Below are 24,625 nucleotides of genomic sequence, written 5' to 3'. Positions count from 1 at the left end.
TATTTCTAAATTTGTGAATTTTACCGCTGTAGAAAATGTATTTGGCTTCCTACGTGGAAGCACAATGGAATAATTGTAGTTTGTTATGTTTTTTATCTTTAGGGAGCCAGATGCGAGTGAACATAAACGTTATTTTAATGACCTTAAAATCTAAGACAAAACTCTATCACAACAGGTATTGATCTCTACCTCTGATGTCCTGATGGGATGGGGTTGTCAACTAATTGTTTGTTACAACCCCCACATGGATAATTACTTATTTAAAAGTACAAGACTAGTAAAGCATGAGAATCTTTTAGGGATCGTCTAAATGCGCGCAGGTTTACAGCGCGTGCTGACGAGGCGCCCCCGCCGTGCCCGTCCTCCTGGTCTTTGGAGTCCAGAAGACGTTTAGTGCCACCTAGCGGTAGAGTCTCGCAGCAGGAACGTCCTGGCGTGGAGGGGCGCCGTTTCCCAGCAAAACGAGGTCCTGAACGTCTTTGTGCGACACTAACTGCAAACCTAGATCGGGATTTACCTGCACTTTTCTATCAGAAACCACCCAGGAGCAAACACAGCTTTTTTACTTTCTAATTTTTCTCTGTTAGTATCTTTTTTCTTCAGACATGCTCCTCAATAGAGCCGTTCTTCTATTTATCTTAATGTCCCTCCTTGGTGAGTAGAAATTCCATTTTCGCAACTGCGAAAAGAAGGATCTAATATCATTAAAGTATTAGAACAAAGTTAGGCTAACTCTTATGAAAGAATCACAGTTTATTTAAACTAGATATATGGTTTTATATCTTAAAATAACAAGAAGTCAAACTTTGTTTTTCTAAAACTTCAAGCCAAAAATGGCATTTTCCTGTCAATGACAGTACTGTAATACGTAGTAAAAGATTTTCAGTTTGACCTAAATCAAACTAAGAAAACGTTTAGTCCTAATAATATCTCGTATTATAAAGGATAATATAAAGAAGACATTATACAGTTTAAATTGTAAGTCAGATCTAATGCATCTGTCTTCTGTGTGACAAAGAAAAGTCATGTTGTGGGAAAAAAAACAGACTGTAAAGGTGTCTGTTCCTCTCAGGAGACACATAATGTCACAACAAATGTCATTACTACCGTTTGATCGGCTGTAAGTCCTGCAAATATTTTAAAGACGTGCCATATTGCACCACTGGGGACGTCTCTGCCCTGCAGCTGCATGGGAGAGGCTTTCATCTCACCAAAAACAGCTTTTGTATCAGATACAGATGTGCTGATCTCCAAAGAGGTCCACTCTCCTCTCTGTGGAATGAAGAATAAACTCTCAACATATCCCAGCATGCAACTGGCTGCACTCCAGAGGAGATGAATTTCACATTAGCTGCAGCTGGGCCTGCCTGCTCCTCTCTTCTGGTGAGCTGGGGGGGTTAATTACAGCTGGGCTTCAATCACTGCCAGATAATTACTGAGACACCCCCTCCTCCTCTGAAGCAGACCCAGCTAACGTCTTTGTTTAAACCTGTGAGATAACATGACCTGGGAGGGAGCAGGGGGCTCAGATGCAGACTGATTGAAAGGATCTGGTTGTGTCCTCAGGTTTGTCATTAGAGAATGAAACCTCAGATGGACAGTCTGTGGCTGTGAGTCACTGCTGCAGCTCAGCCTGTCTGCATGCATCTGCTGAAAATGTGGAGCTTTGAGTGACGGACCGCCTGTGTCAGTGTAGCATCACGAGAATCCTTAATTTAAGACAGAGAAAAAAAATCCCCCATTGCAGTCATGGGTATGGTTTACCTGCTTTACAACGTGGCACAAGGCTTTCAGAAACCTGTGCGGCCGTTTGAACATCAGACCGACAGGCTGAGCTTCTTTGTTTTTTTTGCGTGACCAACATGCTGCAAGTTGAAGCGTCCTTTCTGAGAAATGTTCCTACGATCATCGATGGGCTCATTTTGAGAACAAATGCTGACGACAGGTTTAATCCAAACATTCTCTTTGCATTAAAATACTTCTTTATAAAGAAAAAAGAAAAAGAAAAAACAGACATAGTGAACTGGAAAAAATGAGGCCAGCAAAGCAGGAAGAGGTCTGACATGGAGGTGTGGGTTTCCTGAATGGAAAACTTTAACCGCCTGCTCTGAACATGTAGTTCAAGATTTCCCAAGAATAATGAGCTAAAACCACAATCTGATGAGGAAAATAAGAGCAGTGGGACGCTGAAAAGGATTTCTTGTGCAGAGAGTATTTCAGTCCCGGTGGAAAGTGATGAATAAGAGGCACCATCTGCAAGTCAGCAGTGAAAGCAGGCTGTTGGCCTCAGTGTGTTGAGTTTTCAGCCAGCTTATTGACAGGCAGACCAGCCTTCGATATTAAATCACATTGGAAAATAGTTTCTTCATTTTTTTCATGGACTTTATCGGTACAGTAGAAGAAGATTTTGTTTATAATGTCTTTTTGTGATCATGTTGGAGGTTTTCATACCTACTGCTTCCTACTGCCATCTTTTTGTTTCTGATAATGGATTACTTCAAATTTTCCTCCAGTAAAACACTTCAGATGGGATTCAGATTCTCAAAATGTTCACTACTGCACCTTGGTTCCCTATTTCTCAACCAAACCAGATGCTGTATTTATCTTCTTCTTTGGACTTAAGTTTTTCCCACCTTAAAAATCTCAAAATGATTAAAAATTTCAAAATGTAAAGGGAGTCTGAGCAAATAATGGCTTCTTATTGAAAATATTTCCTCTAAAAAGCAAACTGGGCTGAAAGTCACGCTCCAATTCATCAGAAATTCCACTCCAATATTTGGGCAGGACTGTTGGCACAGAGCAAGACTGCCCTCATTTTTCATCATACCTTTGTTTACACTCTCTTCTGCTAGCCTACAGCCCCTCACAACCCCAACCTAGCATTACTGGTGCAACAAAATGCTGAGCAATATTGGAGCCATCCAGCCGTAACGTTTAGAGACAGATGCCAGCTCTTGATTGAAGGAAACTTGATTTATTTGGTTTATTTTATTGAATAGGAGTGGGAAGAAGCGAGCTTATATAATACCATCTCTAATGAGTTAATTCATTTAATAGTTTTACATAGTTTTCCTAATCCAGTTCTGATCAGATCAAGTGCAGATTTTTTCAAGTGACAAAATCATGTGCATTTTGATTATCCTCAGAAAATGGTCATTCAGAGACTGTTCATGTTTTTAAAGGAAAGGCTCAAAACCCACCTTTTTAATCTAGCTTTTTATTGAAATTTAGGAATTTATTGGATATTTTTATTTTCTCTTTTTATCAATTTGATATCTGTATGTGTATATAGCTATTTTTATCTATTTATTTTTTTAATCAATCTATTTATTCATTTTAATGTATTTAGTCACTTTTACCATTTTATATGTCTACTAAGGTTTATTTATGTACTTATTTTCCTTTTTAATTTGTTTTATCTTTTATTTTACTGCTTTTACATTTTAGCTGTTATTCCAGTTTTCCTCCGAGGGATCCTCCACATCTGTGATTGACCCTTCTCAGTGAGCGGGGTCGCTGCAATAGGATCTCTCAGGTCTGGCTCTTTGTCTGGATCTGGGGGGTCCTGTGGTAGTGGACTCTGTGAACCTGGGTGGGGTGTCACTGATGTGGACATGTCCCCAAAACTTCGTTTCCTCAACCTCAGTTCAAAGCCAGTTTTTTTTACATTGCATCCTTTTGTCTTTTATCACAGCGAGTGAGTATATGTGTGTATGTGTGTGTGTGTGTGTGTGGGGGGGGGGGGGGGGATGTTGGCATTGTGCCGGTTTTTAATTACATATTTGTTTGTCTTGTCCTTTGTTTTTAAATTTCATCTTGTAAAGCACTTTGAATGCCTTGTGTTTTAAAGGTGCTAAACAAATTTTGATTTGATTTGATTTGATTTCAATATACAGTAACATAAATCACACATCATGTATCAGATATGTAATACTCGTTGATTCCCATCAGAATGCAATTTCAAATTAATCCATAATTTATACCTACACACTGCAGATCTAGTTTTCAAGTAACAAACGTGCTTATTGATTATCTTCTTAAAGAATTCCTTCATCATTTTAGTAAACATTAAAATTTACACCTATAGTAACTGATATGTATTAATCATTGATTATCATTAGAACACATGATCACATGTGATTGTTGCTACACATTGCGAATCAAGTAAAGAAAATCGATAACTTATTGATTGTAATTAAAACATTTTGGTAGTCATTATTGCACATTACACAGTGTGTAATGCTTATTGGTTGTAATTAAAGATGTACATGGATCTATTTGCCTGCAAGTGGATGCATCAGAATGAAGTGGAGCAGGGAACTATTAGCCCTCCAAATGTAACACCTACATTACAAATACAATCTTTTTCAAACAGCATTTTATTGTCTGCTCCTGATTCACAATAATTTGAATAAAGACAGTTTCAGAAATATAATTTTAATCTGAATTTTCTTTATATATGACCCCATTATTAGAAAAATACTACAAGAACACGTTAAAAACACCAAAAACAGGATTTTGATTGGAGTGGGTCTTTAAAGAAAATGCTGGATTTTTGCAATTGGGCAGTTAGAGACTCACTTTGGACAAGTGTCCAAGTGTCATTCAGGCAGAATGAGGGGAATGCCGTATTCCGCGGGGATGGTTTTTATTTTTTCTTATCAGAAAACATCATCAGAAAAGACTGCGAGATGAAAACGGTGAGGAAAATGGGTATCAGCTGTTCATCGCTCAAAACAACATTTGACATAAGAATTTGAGAAAAGTTAGCCACAGGACCTGATGGTTGGAGGAAGCATCCAAACTCTTCAACATGTGCATTGACAACATGAGCTGAACTGCTAACTGAAAATCTTTAACCCTTGTTCTATCTTAGATGACCCCACCTTTACATTGACGTGTTATTCCTACTATGACAAAGGTGGATAAAGGTGGAAAGATTTCATGTAATCCATGGACACCAGTGAAGATCACAAATCATTGAAGAAAAAAGGTTCAGAGCACTGTCTAGTGGGTCTAGATGACCCAACTCCCAATGTTAAAGTGCCTAGGATAGCACAAGGGTTAAAGGAACAACCTTTTTCTTCTGCTTGCATTCATTCAAGCCTCTGGATTTTCCATCACTGATTTCTTATCCAGGTGTTTCTGTGCTGGAATGTTGTGTAAAATGAAGCGTAAAAGGAAGTCGGGAAAACTGAGACTGTGGGGAGAATCGTGTCCTCCCGATGCTCCATGACCTACATTTCTTGTATTCAGGTTGTTGTCTTCCGCTGTGAACCAGTTTCTGTGAAATGAATCAAACGAAAGGCTGTCTTCTTTTTTCTGCTGCTGCAGTTCCAGTTGGAGCAGACACAGAGTACGACAGCTACAACCAGTCGGCAGAAGATGAATCTCCACAGCTCGACTACACATGTGTGTATGGTTTTACATAGTTTTACAATGAAAAAGCAGAGATTTTTACCTGTTTTCTGATTATTTATTTGCAGAAAATTTTGATTGTTTATACAGCAAATCAGCTTTCACTGAGTCGCACAGAGATTTTTATGCTGGATGTCCTGACACAACCCTGTTTTTTCTATCCGGGCTAGGGACTAGCACAGGGAGACCCAGACAAGGGCCCCCTTGTGGCTACATGGTAAGGGAGTAGCAGGAAGGGTCTCGCCTAATGACCCACAGTGCATTAAGCTCATTGTGCCTCCTGGGAATCTAACCCTGGTTTCCCATGCACCAGGCCTACATGGAGCCAACTCAGTCATCCAGCAGCTCTGAGAACTTTAATTGTTTTTGTTTGTATATAACTAAGAATATTCATCTCAAATCAGCAAAGTCTGAGAAATGTTTCTACAATTTCATCTAGTGGACATTTTCAGCACAGTTTCTGCAGCTTAGCTCACACACATTTAAGGTTCTGAAGTTCACAAGCGTAAAATAACATATATAAAATAACATATATAGATCATTTTATTTTTTTTGTTACCATCAGTCAGAGATGTCATCAAAATTATTGGAAGTATTGAGAATTAAATAATTATGAAAATCTAAACAGAAGACTATAAAGCTGAAAGATTACACTTATAGCATCAAAATGTATTATGATATGTGAATGTTTTAATGGAGAACATTAGATTAATTATAACATGATGAAAATCTGTTGTTTACATTTAAACTGAACATACTAAATGCTGATTTGTGTTATATTTATGTTTCTTTCACATGGAACCTTAACTGTTACATCTTGCAACAGGATTATTTTTGTATTAAAATGTGTTTTTGTTATAGACAGTTTTTTTTAACCTTCATACAGTAATGACACAAATGAGTAATCAGAGCAATCAGTGATATTTTTGTCTCCACATCATTAAACCAATCAGCTTTTTTTCTCCCAAACGGGCACATTTTGAGAAAGTTGACTGCAGACCGTTTGAAAAATTGGATTTATGGCAGTATAGCTGCATTGACTCTAATAGCCCTGTTACCCCGAAAAGGATTCAGCAGGTTCTGAAAACGGGTGGATAAGTGGCCTTATGGCAGTATTAAATTAAATGTTTCTCAGCTGTCCTTGTCTGTTTCTTTGAACCTTGACAGAAACTACAGTGGACGCACATTATTGTCTTTAAACACTGTCAAAGTCTACAATCTAATCAATAATAAAAAATAAATATGGAATCATTGAACATGTATTATGTCCCAAGCTGCATATTTATGTGAGTAAACTTTTTAGTTGAAAGGAAAAGGCTCAGCTGCTCATGTTATACAGTAAAAACAGTGAAACTCTGAGCCTTTTTTAAATGACATTCAGAGCTTTGGTCAAACTCTAAAACCAAAAATGGAAAACCAGACTGACTCTTACAACTTAACTTCTAAAATCAAAACATTATAGTTGAATTTTCTATTTAATGTTAATACAATGAAAACATCACTTCATCTACAGAAACTTTTATGTAGATCAAATGTCCCCTTTCGTTTTGATTTTTGTCTTTCAGGCTAATTCTTATGCTGAAAACCCAAAGATTCAATCGTTAAATTTATTCACTGATTCTCGCGTTTAATGTTTTTTACCATAACGTGACGTGACTGTGGAAACTGTGCACATGACAAATAAATAAATGTTGATTTTAACTTTTAGATCCCACGCAGACACCTTTTAGGCATTTTATTTCAAAATAAAATGTTCTAGAAGTTGGATTAAAAGGTCTGTGTGACCTGCTTGGCCACAAAGATTTAACTTTTGCTCCCAGCAGCTTAATTTTTGGAAGCCAAATTGCTTCAAACACACGTTTCAGTGCCTATTTTAAAATGTGTGTTATAGACCCTTACTGGTGTCATTCCGTGAGCCTGACCAACGGCGAGGTGACCTGCCATTCTCCTAGAGGTGGGGGCTACCGGGGCACCCTGGGGAGCCGCTGTAAAATGACCTGCGATCGAGGGTACAGGCTGATAGGAAGAAGCTCGATCCAGTGCTTGGCCACCCGCCGCTGGTCTGGGACCGCCTACTGTCGCAGTACGTGTGTTGAATTTTTCTGAGTTTTGAATTCAGGGGTGGATCAATGGTTGTTTTGGGTAAAGAGGCTGGAGCGAAACAGACGTAATTACAGCAGAAAGTAACCCACTTTGACATGGTGCATTTAAGGACTTGTGTGCATGTGTGTGCTTCCTCAGAGATCCGCTGCCATGTGCTGCCCCTCATTCCTCACGGTAGATACACCTGCAGTCAAGGCTTCTACGTGGACTCCAGGTGTGACTTCACCTGCAGGTTAGGCTACCGCATTGAGGGGGAGCACTCCCGCACCTGCCTTCCCTCAGGAGCATGGAGTGGGGTGCAGCCGGTGTGTTCAGGTACAGTTTCTTGCTGTAGTTGATTTGGAAACCCATGATTTAAGCGGTTAATCCTCGGTTGAAGCATGTTCCTGGCTCCTTTGGTGCTTCGGCGAGAATCAACGTGCATCTCTGTTTCTTCTCACACTCCAACCTTTTTATGTGCTTTTGCCTCGTGTTGCTCCTCTTCCCTTCATTTCAGATACAGACCCTCCAAAGATTAAGTGTCCTCCATCCAGGCTCAAGGTCGCCGACCCTGGAAAGCTCACCGCCAGAGTGACCTGGGACCCCCCCACTGCCACAGACACAGCCGACAAATCCCTCAAGTTTGTTGCTTATCTTCTTCCACTTAGTCAGTTTCAGCTCTAAATCAAATCACTTGACCTCCTCCTTCATGTCTGCAGCATAGTATTGGTGGGCCAAAATCCAGACACTGATTTCCAAGAAGGAGCTCATGTTATCAGATACAAAGTGTACGATCAAGCCAGGAACAGAGCTGCCTGCAAGTTTATCGTACGTGTCGAGGGTAAGCAATGCGCTCTTTAATGCCTTCAGGAAAGGAATAGCTTTTTTTGTGTTTGATGAAGCTTCCTCTTTGTTCTCTGTGAAGTGAGGAGGTGTCCAGACCTACCCTCACCTCTGCACGGTTACTTGAGCTGCACCTCTGTGAAGAATAACTATGGTGCAACCTGTGAATACCACTGTGACGGAGGATACGAGCGCAAGGGGGTGTCCTCCCGTGTCTGCCAGTTCAATCGCAGCTGGAGCGGGGGTGCTGCTGAGTGCACCCGTGAGTACTGAGGAATGGGTTAGCTGGTTCCCAAAAACACACGAGGAGTCATGGTGTGAAGAAAAAAAAAGTTATGCCATCTTGTTAGGTAAAAGAAGAAACATTTAAGTTCCATGTGAAATTATGTGAACAAAACTGTTTCTGAGAAATAAACAGATTTGGTCTGACTTGTAAACCTGATGAATTCATCTGAGTTTCTCCTCTACCTATATGAATGTGTACAGAGGTGCACGCCGTTCTGCAACATCACCAGAAAAACACATTTATTTCAACTATTTCAGTAGTTTCTAATACATTCTATACACTGTATTTTCTTTCATTTTGATCTTTTTTTATTTCCAAATTCAGCATCTCACATGATTTAAAAATGATTAAGAATCGTATTAATAAGGAACCACGAGAATGTTTATCCCCGAGCACAATCTTCTACATCAAAGCGGTGATGTCTGGAGGCGATCAGGCTTTTTCTCTGCTGTTGCTTTGGTTGGTAGCGGCATTCACTTCTTCTCTTTTGTGTGGTTTGGTCATTGTTCTCTTTATATGGTCTATAGGGGGCGTGGTCAGGTCAATCACAGACGCACCATGACTCCTAAACCAGAAAATAGTTTCTAAGACTTTGTGGGCAGGTTTGAAAATAGTCAGTGTTTTCAAAAAGCTGGTCAGCGGAGCATGTAACGGTAGACCGACACCAGTAGATGACGTGGGTCCCCAAAGCACCTTGGACGTCAAGAAATTTGGATTCAGACTAAAAAAACAACAACAATATTTCCTTCTTAAATGAGGACTTTAGACCGGTGACAGTCTCGTCAGTCCAGGTGAAACACTTCTGTCATTCCAAAATGCTACGTAGTTCTCTTCTAAATTTATGAACAAGCTTTCTTTCAATATCACAGAGTTGCTGTCATCTCTGTAGCTTCCGTACTTTCATTTACTCTGTGAACAGACAGCTCGTTCTGCCGTGACCCTTTGTGTCTCACCCTGACCTTGCAGAAACTCAGGGATAGTCTTCTGGACGGCTGCCAGATCTGCAGAATTCTGCATGATTCTGTGCTGTACTGATCCAGACTGACAGGTCATTGAAAGAATAGGAAATTGATTAAAAAGGATTGCAAGGAAAAAAAAACTTTTCAATATACTCTGTCTGTCTGAGATTCTGAATCCAGGATTTTCATAAACTGGAATCAATAAAAAAAAATGCTGAACTGAATCAACGTCGGATGAATCGGAAGTTTCACAGACAAAACCCTATGATGTTTTATTTAGATGTATGTGTGATACCATGTAATCTTGTCTTTGTAGCCATGGAGTTGAAGTCGGATGTAAATACAAGTTCTGCGCTCCTGGATCAGTTCTATGAAAAGAGGCGACTGCTGATTGTATCTGCACCCAACATTTCTGATCCCGACTACCAGCTGCAGAACCTCATGATTCAAGTAGGTCGACTTCTTTTCTCTCAGTAGAGTTTCTATCGTGAGGTAACCTTTAACCACTAAACCGTTTTTTTCCTTTTCTTTTATCAGAAATCTGATTGTGGGTTAGACCTGCGACATGTAACAGTCATCGAGCTCCTGGGTTCTCCGCCTCAGGGGACGGGCCGCATCAAAGAGAATCTGCTTCAGTCTGATGTCATCGAGGGTCTGAGGTGACAAGGATGAGTCTTTAAAGTTACTCACAGTTCTAGGCTCATTTGGAAAGAAAAATCATTACAACATCCATTATTAAATGACTTTATTAGAAATCCCATCCTCATTACTTGGATAGAATAATAAACATTATAAGGAAATGGAAGAGTGTTCCTAAAAGCAGCACTCAAATCTTTACATGAGTTTGAACTCTGCAAAACAACAACAAGCAACTTTTTTTTAAGGTTTTGGTATTCAGATTTTGCTCCAACCTCCAAGGTTTTTTTTATATTTAAAGAGCCACCAAGAGTCTCCCCTCTCCAAATTCTTTTACCCATGCTGTGAACTTTGGGTAAAGGATCTGCTCAGCGATTCCAAACTTAAAAAAACTCCCAGCTTTTCCACGTTATCATTTATTTATTAATGATTGGATGAAGGAAACAGCTCTAAGGTTTCAAAAATAGCAAAATTGACAAAGGAAACGTTTGGATTTAATCTCAATTTCGGGACAAATGGGGTACACAAAAATATCTGTTTTGATCACTTTTGATACTGCAGTCAGCATCAGTTGTTTTAACGTAGCCCTGTTTGTCCAACACACATAGTGGTCAGGAGTCGTAGAGCTGTCTTTGTATTTCTGCCATGAACATCACTGCAGTTCAATCATCTGATAAACATCACAGCCAATAGTAATACCAACAAGGTTTTGAAGCAGAAATCCATCTGATCTCTTTGTGACCTGAATCTCTGCCTCTGCACTGAAGCATAACAGATCCCCCACAGACGGTCTCAGTGTAGAGTGGAGGAATGTGAACTATTTGATCATCTTGATACCAAATGTTCTGCTTTTAAAAGGATGACCTTCCACAAACATCTCCAATGGTATCCTGCTGTTTTAGCTAGAACAAAATTCTCTCTCCCAAGCAGATCTTTGCTGAAATCTGGCTCTTTGGAAGTCAAATTTCCTGTTAATCCACCAGGAATTGGAAACTGACTCTGGAGCAACAAACAAAAGTGGAATTGAAAACAAAAGTTTCCAATTCCACTTTTGTTTGTTGCTCCAGAGTCAGTTTCCAATTCCTAGCTGAGAGGTTTTGAAGTTTTTTTCTTTCCTAATAAAAGCTTTTTTTCTGTAATCACATTTAAGGCAATGAACTGTGCTGGTCTTAAAACTGCTTGTATTCTCTCTTCAGGCAAGCCTTCAGAATCTCCAGAACCTACTTCAGCATGGTGCTGCTGGATGAGCGGGGGCTGGACCGTGAACGCTTCATTACTCCCGTATCTCAGGAGGAGCTGTTCTCCTACATAGACAGCTTCCTGCTGGATGAGGAGGAACGCGAGAGGCTGGACCTCCACAGAGACTTCTGTGACTAAATTCAGAGTTCTCAGGCTGAGGAGGAGGACTGACAACCAAAACCCAGATCCAAAGATAGATTTGTAAAAAATATTTAAAGAATAAACGGGCTTTTCTGATTCAATGTGATCACAAAACACAGAAGAGCAAATACTGAGGGAGATTCATATGAAGAAAACGATTAAAATATGCTGAGATATTGGATTTTTATAATTTACACTTGATGACTGATCAAATATGTAAAAACAGCCATTTTTACTAAAGTCGTCCAGCGACTCTCACATGTCAGAAGTTAAAAACTCTTCAGGATTCAACACAAAAACAGAAAAGGACAAACATTTTCAGGTGGGAGTGAACACGACTCTGCTAGTGCATTTACTCTGTCCCTTTTATTGGGTGAACAAATCTTTGAGGTCAGTGTGACCTCCATCACATTGTAAAGACGAGCTTAAGAGATCAAATGTACATTTAAAATCAAGAGTTTCATTTACTGGCTTTAATTCAACTTATTTATATACACAGATCATTCACGTCAGTCCTAAAGTGCAATTGTGTTGGATTGAACAAAGGCACAGTTCGGTTACAGCATAGAGAGAGAGAACTGTTCTGTGTTCTGGATACAATAAAAAGAAGCAGTGAGGCAAAGTGGATCTAAAGTTTGGAAACTTTAACAAACACAATCTGGATTTTAAAAACAGAAATAAACTGAGTGTGGTGATGCTTTGGCACGTTTCTCAACAGTCTGAAGTCATGGAACCTACAGAGAGGTAGGTCTTAACTCAGCATATCCAACAGTGGCGGTGGCTGGTTGGCATGAAAGCTGGAAGAAAGCCAGAACATCAATTTGGTCTCAGTTTCTGCACTTTTCACTTCTCATCACTTTAGTGTCTGGATCTCTTAGTGTTCAGCCTTCATTTCCCCTTTGTCTTTGCCATGGTGGAGCGCAGAGGAAGAGTGCCCTCTGCCCACGAGTCAGGGTACTGCATCATCTTCTGCCACAGACTGACTTCCTCTCCAACAGAGTCCAACTCCACCTCCTCTTTCCCAACTTTGATAGCTCCTGCAGAGAGGAAGGTAATATTGAAGGAATGCATTTTCTACTCTTGTGCTCACACAAGAATTGGAAAAACTTTACTATCCACAGAACAGGAACTAAAGATAATGTGTAAACAATACATTTTTAAAAAGTATTTAACATTTTATCATTTTTGTCTTAATAAAGTCACCGCTCCTGTGTCTCTGTGAGCGTTTGTCTCTGTATTTGCTGAAATGCTGTGGAGCGTCCTCAAACTTTTTCCTCATTGAGGCGATAAGAGTGTTATGTTTATACCGTTGCCAGAGCTGAGGCGGACACCTCCCAGTAATTCATTGTTCAGCACGGCCTCTTTGTCCCACACTGTCAGCTCCAAACACATGTCCTTCATCTGCTCCAGAGTCAGCTCCTTATACACAAATGTGGAATCATAGTGGGGATTCAGGTTCTTCTTCACCACTGGAGTCTTCATCTTCGCCGTCTTTGCCTTTGATGGAAACAAGTGACTGTAGAGCCACACACACCATGTTAGTTGAGCAACAACAAACAAAAAGAGATGTTCCAAAGCAGACTCCATCCTTTACCCTCTAACAAAACTGTCTGATGTGCTTCCAGATTTTCCTGACTTCAGATTTTTTGCCTCCTTGATGAGAACATGCAGCTCTCCTCTTTGGACTTGTGCAGCTTTTTTGCCTGAAGGAAAATTTAAATACTTGAAAAAAAGGGGTAAAAGCTTTAATAAAATAAAAAGACAGAAAATACATGTTTTCAAAATACCTTTCACTTTTTCAGTGGTAGTCTTATTGGGAGGGACATACTTCAGTGAGATGACCAACTCTCCACTGCACCGTTCAAAGGCTGCATCTGGTACATCAGAGCTCATCTGTTAGAGAAGAAAACATCATTACGAAGCAGTAGAAACATCAGAATGGTGACAAACGCCATCAAAGGATCACTTGGGCTGACAAATCCACGTCTGTTTGAATGACACCATAACAAATTCTGTCCACTGCTGCTCAGTAGAAACAGTTTCTTCTACAAGGTAAAACTGATTTAACTTCTCTGATGATATTTTATTAAGTTGTTTTAGATTTTGTTACACTTATCAGATGTTGCATTGAATCACACATTGAACATTCTAATCTGAATAATACTAAGACTTGTTCTGCTGAAAAAAAACTTTTTGGTATAGACTGACAGGCCTGTAAATTCCTCTGCCCTGAAACAAACAGATACACAGTTATTTAGGGACCAAATCCATTATGATCAATAATAATAATGTTTAATTTACAGACAAAGAATCTAAATTTAACTGAATTACATTTGTAATCTTTCGTAAAATACACTTGTTGTCTCACACACTCCTAATTTTTTAACAAAATACAGACAGCGCAACTCTTTACTTCAAAGTTTACTCCAGATTAAAAGTTATTTTTTCCAGATCTTAATAAAAAGGTCTTTCAAATTAAAATGACAAGTACAGTGTACAGTGTTCTTTCATTTATCAAGGGAGTTAGGTTGTAGAATGAAACCAAAGATCATCTTTATAAGCTTAATTTATTCTGTACTGCAAACACACAGCAAAACTGTGATAGGTGAACCGCGTTCTAGCAAGGGACCACTGTATTTTAGATAAGGTTGGGAAATCCTCTGACTGCCTTTTCTATACTCTGAACATTAGGAGGGGATCACAGCTCTGTTTGCACAGCTTCCATTTTAAAAGTAAAAAGAAAAGACAACTTGGTTAGTAATAAACGTGTAGAGTCTGACCCACCTTCCCCATGAGGTGCAAACATTCTTCATGAGGAGTGTCCAGGTTTGCACTGTCCAAAGGGATTGTCACCTCCCCCAGGAAGACGTTACGGCTGAGGCGGCCATGATGCCAAACGGATATCGACACAGATTGGCCGAGCAGTTCAGAGCGGCTCATGGAGTACTGTTGAAAAAAAAAAAACAACATCCATGATTGAAGGCTCAAACAAACCCAAGCCAGTTTAAATTAATCAGGACTGGGATTCAAACTTATTAGAGGATGCATATTGATGGTTTCACATTCCATTGACTTTTTAATTTATTTATTTTTTTATCAGTCTATGCATTAAAGTGACTTCAGTTTATTTATTTGGAGATTTGGAGGTCAGGGTTAGCCAATCACCTTTAGAGTTTCACTGAAAACAGGGTTGATGGTGTTTTTCTTGATACTGGTCTTCTTCTTGTTTTGGCGAGTTTTGCCGTGGAGCAGATAACATTTTACATAACTGAAAAAAAGAGAGCAGGTCAGAGAAAGCTTCTCCTCAACATGATCGCTAATCTTCTGCAGCATTTCCTGACTAAGTGCTGAGAAAGAATTTCTGTTGACGTTTAACTTCCTGTGAAGCTTTGCTAATCACCCCTGGGATGCAAGCATGCAGACTGTAAACACAGCCCCTTATCTGCACTGATCAAAGCTGTGCTAACATTACTTGGGGGTGTGTTTTTACTTGAAAATGTGTGGGTTTTTTGCTTTTTAAAAACACACAACCAGCACAGCGGCATGATGTGAAAAATCTCAGTAAGGTCTGCTTTCGACATTCAGCAGCTTCCTGTTACAGCTATCTCTGGAAGGAGTAGAATATTTACGGGTTGGACAGCTTCCGTGAGGCGTCACCGTGAGCCAGACCCTGGCACTCCTTGATGAAAACCTGCAAGCTCTGGGTGTGCTCGTCGTATCGCAGAGCAAAGACAACCTGCCCGCTCACCTCCACGGTGCCATAGTCTCCTGCATCGCTGTAAATACTCATCGTGCTGCCTAGCGAGCTCTGGGTGAACAAAAGGGGAACCATCTTTGTCAATGCTAAGACTTGAGCAGACTTTAGCTAGAAAAAGAATTAGATACAATCTTAGCATGACAGACAAAAAATCATTTAAATGTACCCAAAAAAAAAAAAACACTAAGCGCTTTCAACATCTCGTCTACATGTTTATTACAATCATTTAAATATTTCAATTTCTTCACCATCTTTAAATCTATAGGGTTTTATCAGATATTCCTATGAACAGATAATAATAGATTACTACGCTCATTTCCTGAAAAAAAGAAAAAACTATGAAAAATGTAGAAGCGGCAAGCAAAAATTATAGCATACCTCATAGTTTATTTCCTGCAGAAACGCCTTCAGCAAAATCTGGATGAACTGTTTTTGTAAATGTTTGCTATGCTTAAAAGAATCTCCATGAGGTTTTCTGGATGATTTAGATTTGTGTACTTGATGCTTTTGCATGAACAGCTTTTAGCAAAGCAAGTTCGCTCAGATTGAAGCTTTTCTGTTAGTCTACATGCAGACAAGCCATTGGCTAAAGTGAGCCTCAACTCCCCACTGCATTGCCCAGCAGCTCTCATCTAAGGACTGTGCCTTGGTGCCTTTATCTTATGTGTATTTAATGTTTCTAAACAAAGTGGGATGCTGTCTACTTCTGACAAACCTCATTATCTCTCCTGATATGAGGTCCCTGCCTGACTTCGTTTAGTAGTTTCTGATCAATCGTCTTTGGCTACGTTCACACTGCAGGCTGAAACGACCCAATTCTGATTTTTTTGCCCCTATGCGACCCAATTCCGATCTTTTCATGACAGTCTGAATGACACAGATCCGATCTTTTCAAATGCGACCCAGGCCACTTGGGTTTGCCGTCCTGAATCCGAAACGTATCCGATCTTTTCAATTGCGACTGCCGTCTGACTGGCCAGGCCACCTAAATCCGAATCGTACGTCATCGATACGCAACAAACGTCATCATTCTGCGTTGAAATAGGCGGGAACGAGAACGTAAACAGCAACCACGGCGGACGATGCTGCAGAGACCAGTCAGTGGAAGGGAAGCAACGTCCCCGATTGTATTAATATTTGGGGTGACAGCACTTTTCAGGCCAAACTCCAGGGCTCTTATCGCAACCGGGCGGTTTTTAAAAAAAAATTAACAGCTAAATGGCCGAGCGTGGTGTTGAACATTTTCTCGCGAGTACTTTTTTTTTTTCCTTTCTCCCCTACCCGACCGTGGTCAGAAGCGCGGGGGACCCAAGGCGGATCCTCCTCCTCCTCCCTGTTCTGACCCATAGATTCTCCAGGATTCTCCGGAATGGGTTAATAAAGAGTCCATAGCATTAATTCTGGGGGAAACCTCCTTTTATTACCGTTGTCCTTCCTCCGTAACACACAACATGAATGCGCGCCCACACTGCCGCCCCCCCCATTCTCTCCCACTGCACGCGCTCTTTTCCTGTCCCTTACACAACCGCGCGCGCGCGTGGGCCCAATACATTCCACAAAAGTGGTTACAGACGATCCCGCCTCCAATGCCTTCTTAAAAATGGGAAGATTGTTATTGTGCTGGCTCCTTTGTGAAAATAAATTTATTAATGAAAAAAGAGCTCTGCTGTTGACAACACTGTTGTTGACATCCATGTTAACGTAAGCTACTTCTGCAAACAACGAGTGACGTCATTCGACGTCGAGTACTCTTCTGCGCATGCGGGTCAACTCTGGGTTGTTTCACGGTCACACTGTAGATCACAAAAGTTCGGATTTACTTGGAAATGTGAACGGTCTAGCAAACAATTCGGATTTTTTCAAAAAATCGGAATTGAGCATTAAGCCCTGCAGTGTGAACGTAGCCTTTGTCTCCAAAACTGAAAAAGTTCACTTTTAGACAATAATTTAAAACAATATTTACGAAAATGCTTAAAGATTAAATAAAGCTATTGCATCCAATAAGCTAAACTGTTGATCTGTTGAAAAAGTAATACCACACAACTGTTCCCAAAAATATTATTGTAAATTCCACAGGCAGGCCGCTGACTTTTAAGATTTCAAAATAGACAAATGTTGTCAACAGATTAACTTTCAAACCTGCAACTTTACGAGCTGGGAGAAACTTAAGTGGCGTTACCTTTGAGTTGTAGAGGTTGGAGTGACTTTTAGTCATTTGTTTTTTGTGAAAGTTTACCAAGGTGTCAATATCTTCTTCCTCCTCCTCATCCTCCTGTGGAAAACAAACAAACTAAACTAAACGAATAACGGTGGCATTTTACCCTAGCAAAAGTAAGCCTTAAATAAAAAAAGGAAAACTACTTAAAGAAACAAATAAAAACGGTGGTCAAAAGAAGAACAAAACAACGTTTCAGAAATATATCTGCTGGAAATGAAGCGCTGTTTCCTTTTTCTACATGTCCACCTGTAAATCTAAGCCTGGAACGGAGCGGCTCCTCTTTCCCATTGAGGCCTCCGGGTTGCGACATCCATCCATAGAGTCCACTGTTGATGCAAACCCCCCAAAAAAGAAAGATCAATAAAAAAATGTTCATTTTGTAATTTGGCCACACATGTTGAAATAGATATACAGACCTGCAGGTGTTTGAGTTCGCTTCATGCTCTTCTTGAAGAGTTTTTCAACATCCAGCTCAGGGCTCAAACTGACTGGCTTTTCTTCAACCAACTACAATTGAAGGAAAATAATATAACTACAGTAGAGGAGAAATTAATTAATAATATATACTAAAAGCTTTTCTTACAGCTATAGGATTGGAGTTGCTGCTGTCAGTGCTGACGGCATCTGCTGTAACTGGGACAGACAAACTGGGAGCCCTGGATGGTGTTGGGCTGGAGGCGTTGGACCGCTGCAGTTCTCTGATTTACAGAATAAATGATCAATAACATGAAATTAAAAAAATATACAAAATCTCTTTTATAACCCATTTAAAAAGCATGACATCTTTACCATCTCTGCTGTAATTATATGACAGTTTAATTAATAATTTAATGAAATCAACGTAAAGTTGGGACGTCTCAGGAAAGTTTGTTTGGGTCTTAAGCTTAAATTGTTGATTCCAAGAGTCAGAACTAAACAAGGGAAATCAGCGTTTCAATATTCTGCAGCTAAAATCTGGAACAGCCTCCCTGAAGTCGTAAGACAGGCCTCTTCTGTCTTCATGTTCAAATCTAGACTTAAAACGTTTCTGTTTAGCCGTGTATATGACTGAAAGGTCCTATCTGCACTTTTCTTTCATTTCCTTCCTTTCTTTTTAAATCAATTTTCAATTTTTTTTCTTTTTTTTTTTTAAAGTAAATTTTACGTTGATTATTTCTATGATGTATTTTGATTTTAATGCATTTTTCTGTTTTGTGAAGCACCTTGAATTACTTTGTGTACGAATTGTGCTATAAAAATAAACTTGCCTTGCCTAAATTTGTGTCTCACATTTGGCTTTAAACCAAACCAAATATTAGTTGAAGGAAAAACAATGTAATTACAGTGAGAAGTGATGAAAAGGCTGAATATGGTTATTAAATCTGAGTTTACCCTGTCTCCTCAGGAGTCACACAACCAGATTCTGTATCAGTTCTGATGCTGGTGACACTGCGGTTTTCTGCAGACTCCGTGTCGCTGCGACTTGGCTTGGAAGAAAAACTTGTTTTTGATGAAACGCTGGTCTTTGATTCACTTGACTCCCTGGAAGCGATGGATCCAAGCGTCTCGCTCGAATTGCTGTTGAGGAGAACATAAAGAAAGTTGAAACATTTCTTTTTCTCGAGAGCCTGATAAAGAAGAAGCAGCACCTTTTCTTCTGTCTGGGAACAGGAATGGGTTTGGGTGGATCTGGATTTTTCTCAGTACTCTCTAGAAGCCCTTGCCCAGTCGTAACACGCTTTTTAACTGAAACAACACACAGCAACAAACGACAAGACATGTTCACAATTGTACTTTCAATAAAGTGGAATAAATCTATCACTTTACCACATGTTTTCATAACAGTGGGCTGGCGAGCACTTCCGGCTCCTGGACTCACATTGCGGCCTCTTTTTCAGGGAAGCTCTCACGAGGTCAAGTGCAGGAGTCATGGAAAAGCGGTTGGCCCTTTGATCATAAAACCAGTCGCCTGTTCTTTTCTTCACATCCCTGGAATTCCACACATTTAGCTTATTAAAAAGATCCACAATAAACAGAGCTTGTATAAAACTAATTATGGTGTTGTAGATATTGATACATAATTGAGAGGTCACTATGAAGCATTAAGATCAGAAAGTAGAAATAGTTGGTGTTAAACTAAAAAAATGAAAAGAAAAAGGGAAAGTTGTGGAGTGTTTAACCTTTTGTTTCCAATTGTTAAAATCTGTAAAGAATGAATACTCTGCAGCATTTTCTCTACCTGTACCAGTAAAAAGCCCAATGTGTGTTTTACATTCTTTCTTTTTAAGTTGAAGCACAAGTTCCAACTGCAAGACAAGTGAGCACTAATACATTTCTGTGTTCAGATGTGAGATAAGTTATGAAAGATCTAGCACTGTTCATACCACAGGTTTACAGAGTACAGATACCAAAACAAAGAAATGCCTTCCACATGCCATCCTCGGTGCACTATCAGTCAGAAAACCTGTTTGATGACTGCAAAAACCTTTTAGGCATTGTTTGTGAGGTCCAGCAAGTGCATGAGACATAAAATATGCACTGACACAAATTGATTTATCTTTCAGCAGACAGTAAAAATGACTGATTTCTTCTACAGTATAAAAGGTCCCAATATGGGAAATATTTCTGACCAAAACTAATTCGACAAAAACCTTTGCCATTGTGTGCAGCTCATTGAAGATGTGCAAACCATTCTCAAGCTTTTTTTTGTCTAATTGAATTAAGATTTCAGAGAAGTTAAAGTAAAAAAAAAGTACAGACAGATAAAAAAATGACCCCACTTAATCCAATCCAGCACAAATCATAGATATAACTATGTATAAAAGGACATAATGAAATTAAAGCAGACTGCAACTGTTAAAATTGAGTCAACTTTTAACTCAATATATTATATTTAATTTTATTTGTAAAATCAAAAGGTGCTTTGTTAAAGATTTGACTTATTTTTTTGGCAAAAACACCAACTGTTCATCCCCTTCTGCCCATAGCTGCCATAACCGGACAGCGTGAAACTTGTGCAGAGAACTGAGCAGGGAAAAAAAGCTACTATAGGAGTCACAAACAGTAAGGAATTTGAGTATGTTGAGGGACATTGATCTTACGATTCTTTGACACACACGGTGCAGAACCACGACCCGTCAGGCAGGACTGCTTGGCAGTTGCGGCACACGTTGTGTTTGCAGATCTTACACTGGCTGTTAAAAACTGCCAGCCGACTTAGAGGTTCCTGGCATCTGCCACAGCTGTGTTCGCTGTACTTTCCACTGCTACGTTTGGCCCCTTTCCTCTTTACTTCCAATAGCTCCGTCTTCAGCTTCCTGAGAGCAAAAGCACAGATCACAGCACCGTCAACACACAAAGACTTTTACAAACCAATTACAGGCATACATGTCAACTTCTTAAGACTTACACTGTTAGAAATTCGGTTTTTGGTGTTTTTAACATGTTCTTGTGGTATTTTTCGAATGATGGAGGACATATATGCATAAAACTCAGTTTAAAAATGGAATTTCAGAGTATTTCTTTATTCTAATCATTGGGAATCAGGAGCAGATGAAAAAAGTGCTGTTGGAAAAGAGCTCATTGTGATGTAGAGAAAACACATGGCGAGTCACAAGCTTCTTGATCCGCTCCGTTCTTTTGCATCCACTTATAGATGAAAAGATGTACGTCTTGGTTTCCTCGTCTGAGCTGACATCGGACTCAAAACTGCACAGCTGAATAGCTCCAATATTGCTCAGCATTTTTGTTGCAGAGCTAATGTTAGGTAGCACCCAGGAGAGTGTGTAAACAGCTCAGTTATAGGTGATGGGAAGGGGGCGGGGGTAACTCTGCATCAATGGTCCCACCCACACCTCTCAGGCAAATTCACAAACGCTTTTACAATGGATCAAAAGATGATCGCAGTGGGTCTTTAAAAATATAAATTCTACTGCTCCAAGACTCACTCAAAGCACATCTAAAAACTTTTATGGGTTTTAAAAAAAGGGCTTCAATGTTTTATTTAATGACAAAAAAGATATTTGAAACCAGAGAAACGATTTCTTAAAAAAATTGAAAAATTTCAAAATATAATCCAGATAAATCCCAGATAGTTTCTACATCTGTAGCCCGGAGGAGAAGCTAAGAAGAAGGCATTTCTAAATTTAAATGTGCTTCTTTCTTCACTCTGGACAAGCCCAGATCCGCTGTGGAGGTGAGTATGTGTGCAGCAGAAGTTACCATGGTGATATACCCTGGTACGACATAGTGAATCATATTGTAGCTGGAAAACTGGGCTGAGATCTGGAGATAGTTTGGTTAAATCCCAGATCCTGATAGTGGTAAAAACCTGGAAGTCTTAAATCTTTGAATAATAAAGCAACAGGTTACTTGAAGAAACACCATACTAACTAAAATGCAGGAGAACCTGCTCAGGAACAATTAATTCAAACAAGCATCAATCATGCCAATGTCTTTAAAAGAATTATCCTAAAATCAGCAAAGAGCTAAAGCCATTTATCCAGGATGAAGAAGACGCTTTCCAAGTACATTTACTACACTTTCTGGCATAGATGAAACAATAAACATGTCAGTGTTATTATTTAAATAAATAACTTCATAAAATCCAAATTCTCTAGGAAATCCAAGAGCTGAAGGGTTAAAAAAAAGTATCTCTTAACACCAAATTGATCTTATTTTTTTACTTTAGAAAAAAGTTTTCAGTTAAAGTTCCCCTCCAATCATCTTTTGATCTATTGTAAAAGTGTTCCCAGAGGTCTTATAATTAATATTATTTATATTTTTAGATAAAACAATCTAAAAAAAAGACTTTTTATAGGACATTTTTTCTGCAGCGCGGCAGTAGTTTATTAGAAATTCACCTCTGAGTTGTGGGTTAGACTCTTGGTGGATAGTAAGCCTTCACTCATTTCCCATCACCTCTTCTGTTCACACTCTCTCCCACTGGCTTACAGCCCTTCACAACCTCAACCTAACTTTACTGGTGCTACGAAAAGACGTTAATGGATATAATTGTCTACAAGTGGATGCACTGGAATGGAGCGGAGGAGAGCTGCAATGACAAGCTCTTTCAAACAGTGTTTGTTCTTCTGCTCCTGAATTACATTGATTTGAATAAAGAAACTTTAATCCTAATTTCCTTCACATATGCCTCCATCATAAGAACAATGCTCCAAGAAAATGTAAAAAAAACAAAAATGAAGATGTTCATTAATCTATTTCCATTAGAGTGGGTCTTCTAATAATTTCTTACACTTGTTTTTCTAACAAAAAAGTGCTTTCAAACGTTTTAAATGTGAGAATTTTTAGTAATAAAAGTTCCATATTTGTTTAGTTTATATCAGTTGTTGTGTGAAAACTTTTTAAAAACTAAACAAAATTGGGTTATATAGAAATTTGATTAATAAGTATTAAATCAAATCGCATCAAATTCAAAATCAAGTCAAAAGTTATCGAAGCGATGTCAAATCAGTTCAGTATTTTTGGCAGTGATGCTCAGTCCTAGTCATGCCTTAAAATATTTACATGTGTTAAATGTTTCAGATTATAGAAACTGTAAAAACGAATAAGAGTTTCTGTTTTCTTACCGTACACGCCGCTCCTCCGTGAGCCTCAGCTCCTCGTCCCGTTTCAGCACTTCCAGGATCTTCTCCCGCTCCAAGTCGGACAAGAAGCTCAGATTGATCATTTCCAGAGCCATGGCGATTTCAATTAGGAACCGTGTGGATAAACTGGTTTAAGGCTAAAGCCGTTCCACTGAGACAAGATCCATGAAGAGGAAGCCACAGTTTGGGAAGACAGCAAAAGCTGAATCTGTGTTTAGCCTTGCAGAACAAACCCAAAAAATATAAAGTCACATATTCAAGTAGACCTCCTTTAAAGGTTAAAATACGTTTGCCAAGAAATTAACATTTTCACATGACATGAGACATAAATCTGCAGCTGTAAAGCAAACTATCAACTATTCCCTGATGGGTGGGAATACAGATCCAGCATGTAGGGGCGTCTAAAAATCCACCAGAGTGCCTCTGACGGGGAGTGAGGTCGTTTAAAGTCAACCATGGTAAAACAACATGAATGTCATGCCTGGTTCCCACCCTCCAGCAGAGAGATGACAGGGTGGAGTTCAGCAGTTTATTTATTTAATCTTCATCTGACAGTGATCATCTGTTATGGTGTCAGTTAAAACTCATATAGATGTATAAACTAATTTACAGTGAATAGGCAAAGACACAGACTGGAAAGGCTTTTTCCTCGTTTTCTGAATGCCTGAGCCTCACTAAAAATAATAATGTACCAGCAGGACAGCAGGAGGAGGAGGGCAACTTACAATTGAACAGGAAATAACACTAAAATTCAAACGAGTTTTTAAAAACACATTATTGAGGCCATATTTTATTTTTCAACTGAAAATGACAAATGTTTGCGAATGGCTACCTTCTAAATAATAATTAGTTTTGATAATAATCACAAATTAAAACAGAATTGATATTTCGACTAATGAAAAAAAAGCATCGTTTGATGTGATTTTCAACGAGTTGCTGAGGCTAAATAGGGTAAACGTCGATAAAACATTTAAAATACTTGATAACCTACGTTGTTCTTCAGGGCGGTCGCTGAAGTGAAGGACCTCTGCGGACTGCCACCGCGTCAATGAGTCCACACTCAGGCTAATTGAGAGGAAACGCACACCTGCGTGCGTGAAGAAGAAGCTCGACGGCTCTGCTTCACCGCGACCGACAGAAACCGCAGCAAACAGCGGCGCACATGCTAATCCTGCACTCAAGTGTCGTGGAGCTACCACAAACTACAGCACAGCGCTCCTCCTCTTCTTCTACAACCATACCCCCTTCCAGCCAGGTTGTCTCCTCGCCTCCGGGAGCAGGGAGTTCGGTGCGCGCGGCGCCGCAGGAGTCCCAACAAGTACCGGAAGATGAAAGGAAAGTTCCCAGCAGCAGGCGGGCGCGAGCGCTTTTCCACGACAGACGCGTTTCCTTAACTGTTGATCAGAGAATGTGGAAAAGTCACGAACACCAGCTTGATTGGTATCACCCCCCCCCCCTTTA

At 39.6% G+C, this 24,625-nt stretch overlaps 2 protein-coding genes across 4 annotated transcripts; one reads left to right on the top strand and one right to left on the bottom strand.

Moving 5' to 3' along the window:
* Positions 1–408: 408 nt before the first annotated feature.
* On the top strand, positions 409–12,826 carry srpx2 (sushi-repeat containing protein X-linked 2). The gene is made up of 10 exons (XM_011479932.4): positions 409–654; positions 5,335–5,412; positions 7,310–7,501; positions 7,660–7,836; positions 8,018–8,141; positions 8,220–8,341; positions 8,426–8,605; positions 9,905–10,038; positions 10,126–10,247; positions 11,421–12,826. Exons 1-10 carry the CDS (start codon positions 606–608, stop codon positions 11,599–11,601), a joined length of 1,359 nt encoding a protein of 452 aa, XP_011478234.1. The 5' UTR covers positions 409–605; the 3' UTR covers positions 11,602–12,826.
* On the bottom strand, positions 11,952–24,625 carry sytl4 (synaptotagmin-like 4). 3 transcript variants are annotated; one of them, XM_078953972.1, is made up of 17 exons: positions 24,406–24,625; positions 23,147–23,383; positions 20,660–20,875; positions 19,438–19,547; positions 19,208–19,304; positions 18,951–19,136; positions 18,163–18,277; positions 17,996–18,086; positions 17,826–17,905; positions 17,541–17,633; positions 15,234–15,412; positions 14,770–14,872; positions 14,389–14,550; positions 13,392–13,497; positions 13,199–13,307; positions 12,912–13,120; positions 11,952–12,641 (listed from the first exon to the last, which is right to left on the bottom strand). In XM_078953972.1, exons 2-17 carry the CDS (start codon positions 23,257–23,259, stop codon positions 12,493–12,495), a joined length of 2,118 nt encoding a protein of 705 aa, XP_078810098.1. In that variant the 5' UTR covers positions 23,260–23,383; positions 24,406–24,625; the 3' UTR covers positions 11,952–12,492. The 3 variants fall into 3 exon arrangements, with proteins under 3 accessions (XP_078810098.1, XP_011478231.1, XP_011478232.1); XM_011479929.4 differs by having other exon boundaries at positions 24,156–24,621; XM_011479930.4 differs by having other exon boundaries at positions 17,541–17,630; positions 24,156–24,621.

The sequence above is a fragment of the Oryzias latipes genome, chromosome 10 (assembly GCF_053564925.1).
Source record: "Oryzias latipes strain Hd-rR chromosome 10, Olatipes_Hd-rR_3.1".
Lineage (NCBI taxonomy): Eukaryota > Metazoa > Chordata > Actinopteri > Beloniformes > Adrianichthyidae > Oryzias > Oryzias latipes.
This window is presented reverse-complemented; position numbering and strand designations above follow the sequence as displayed.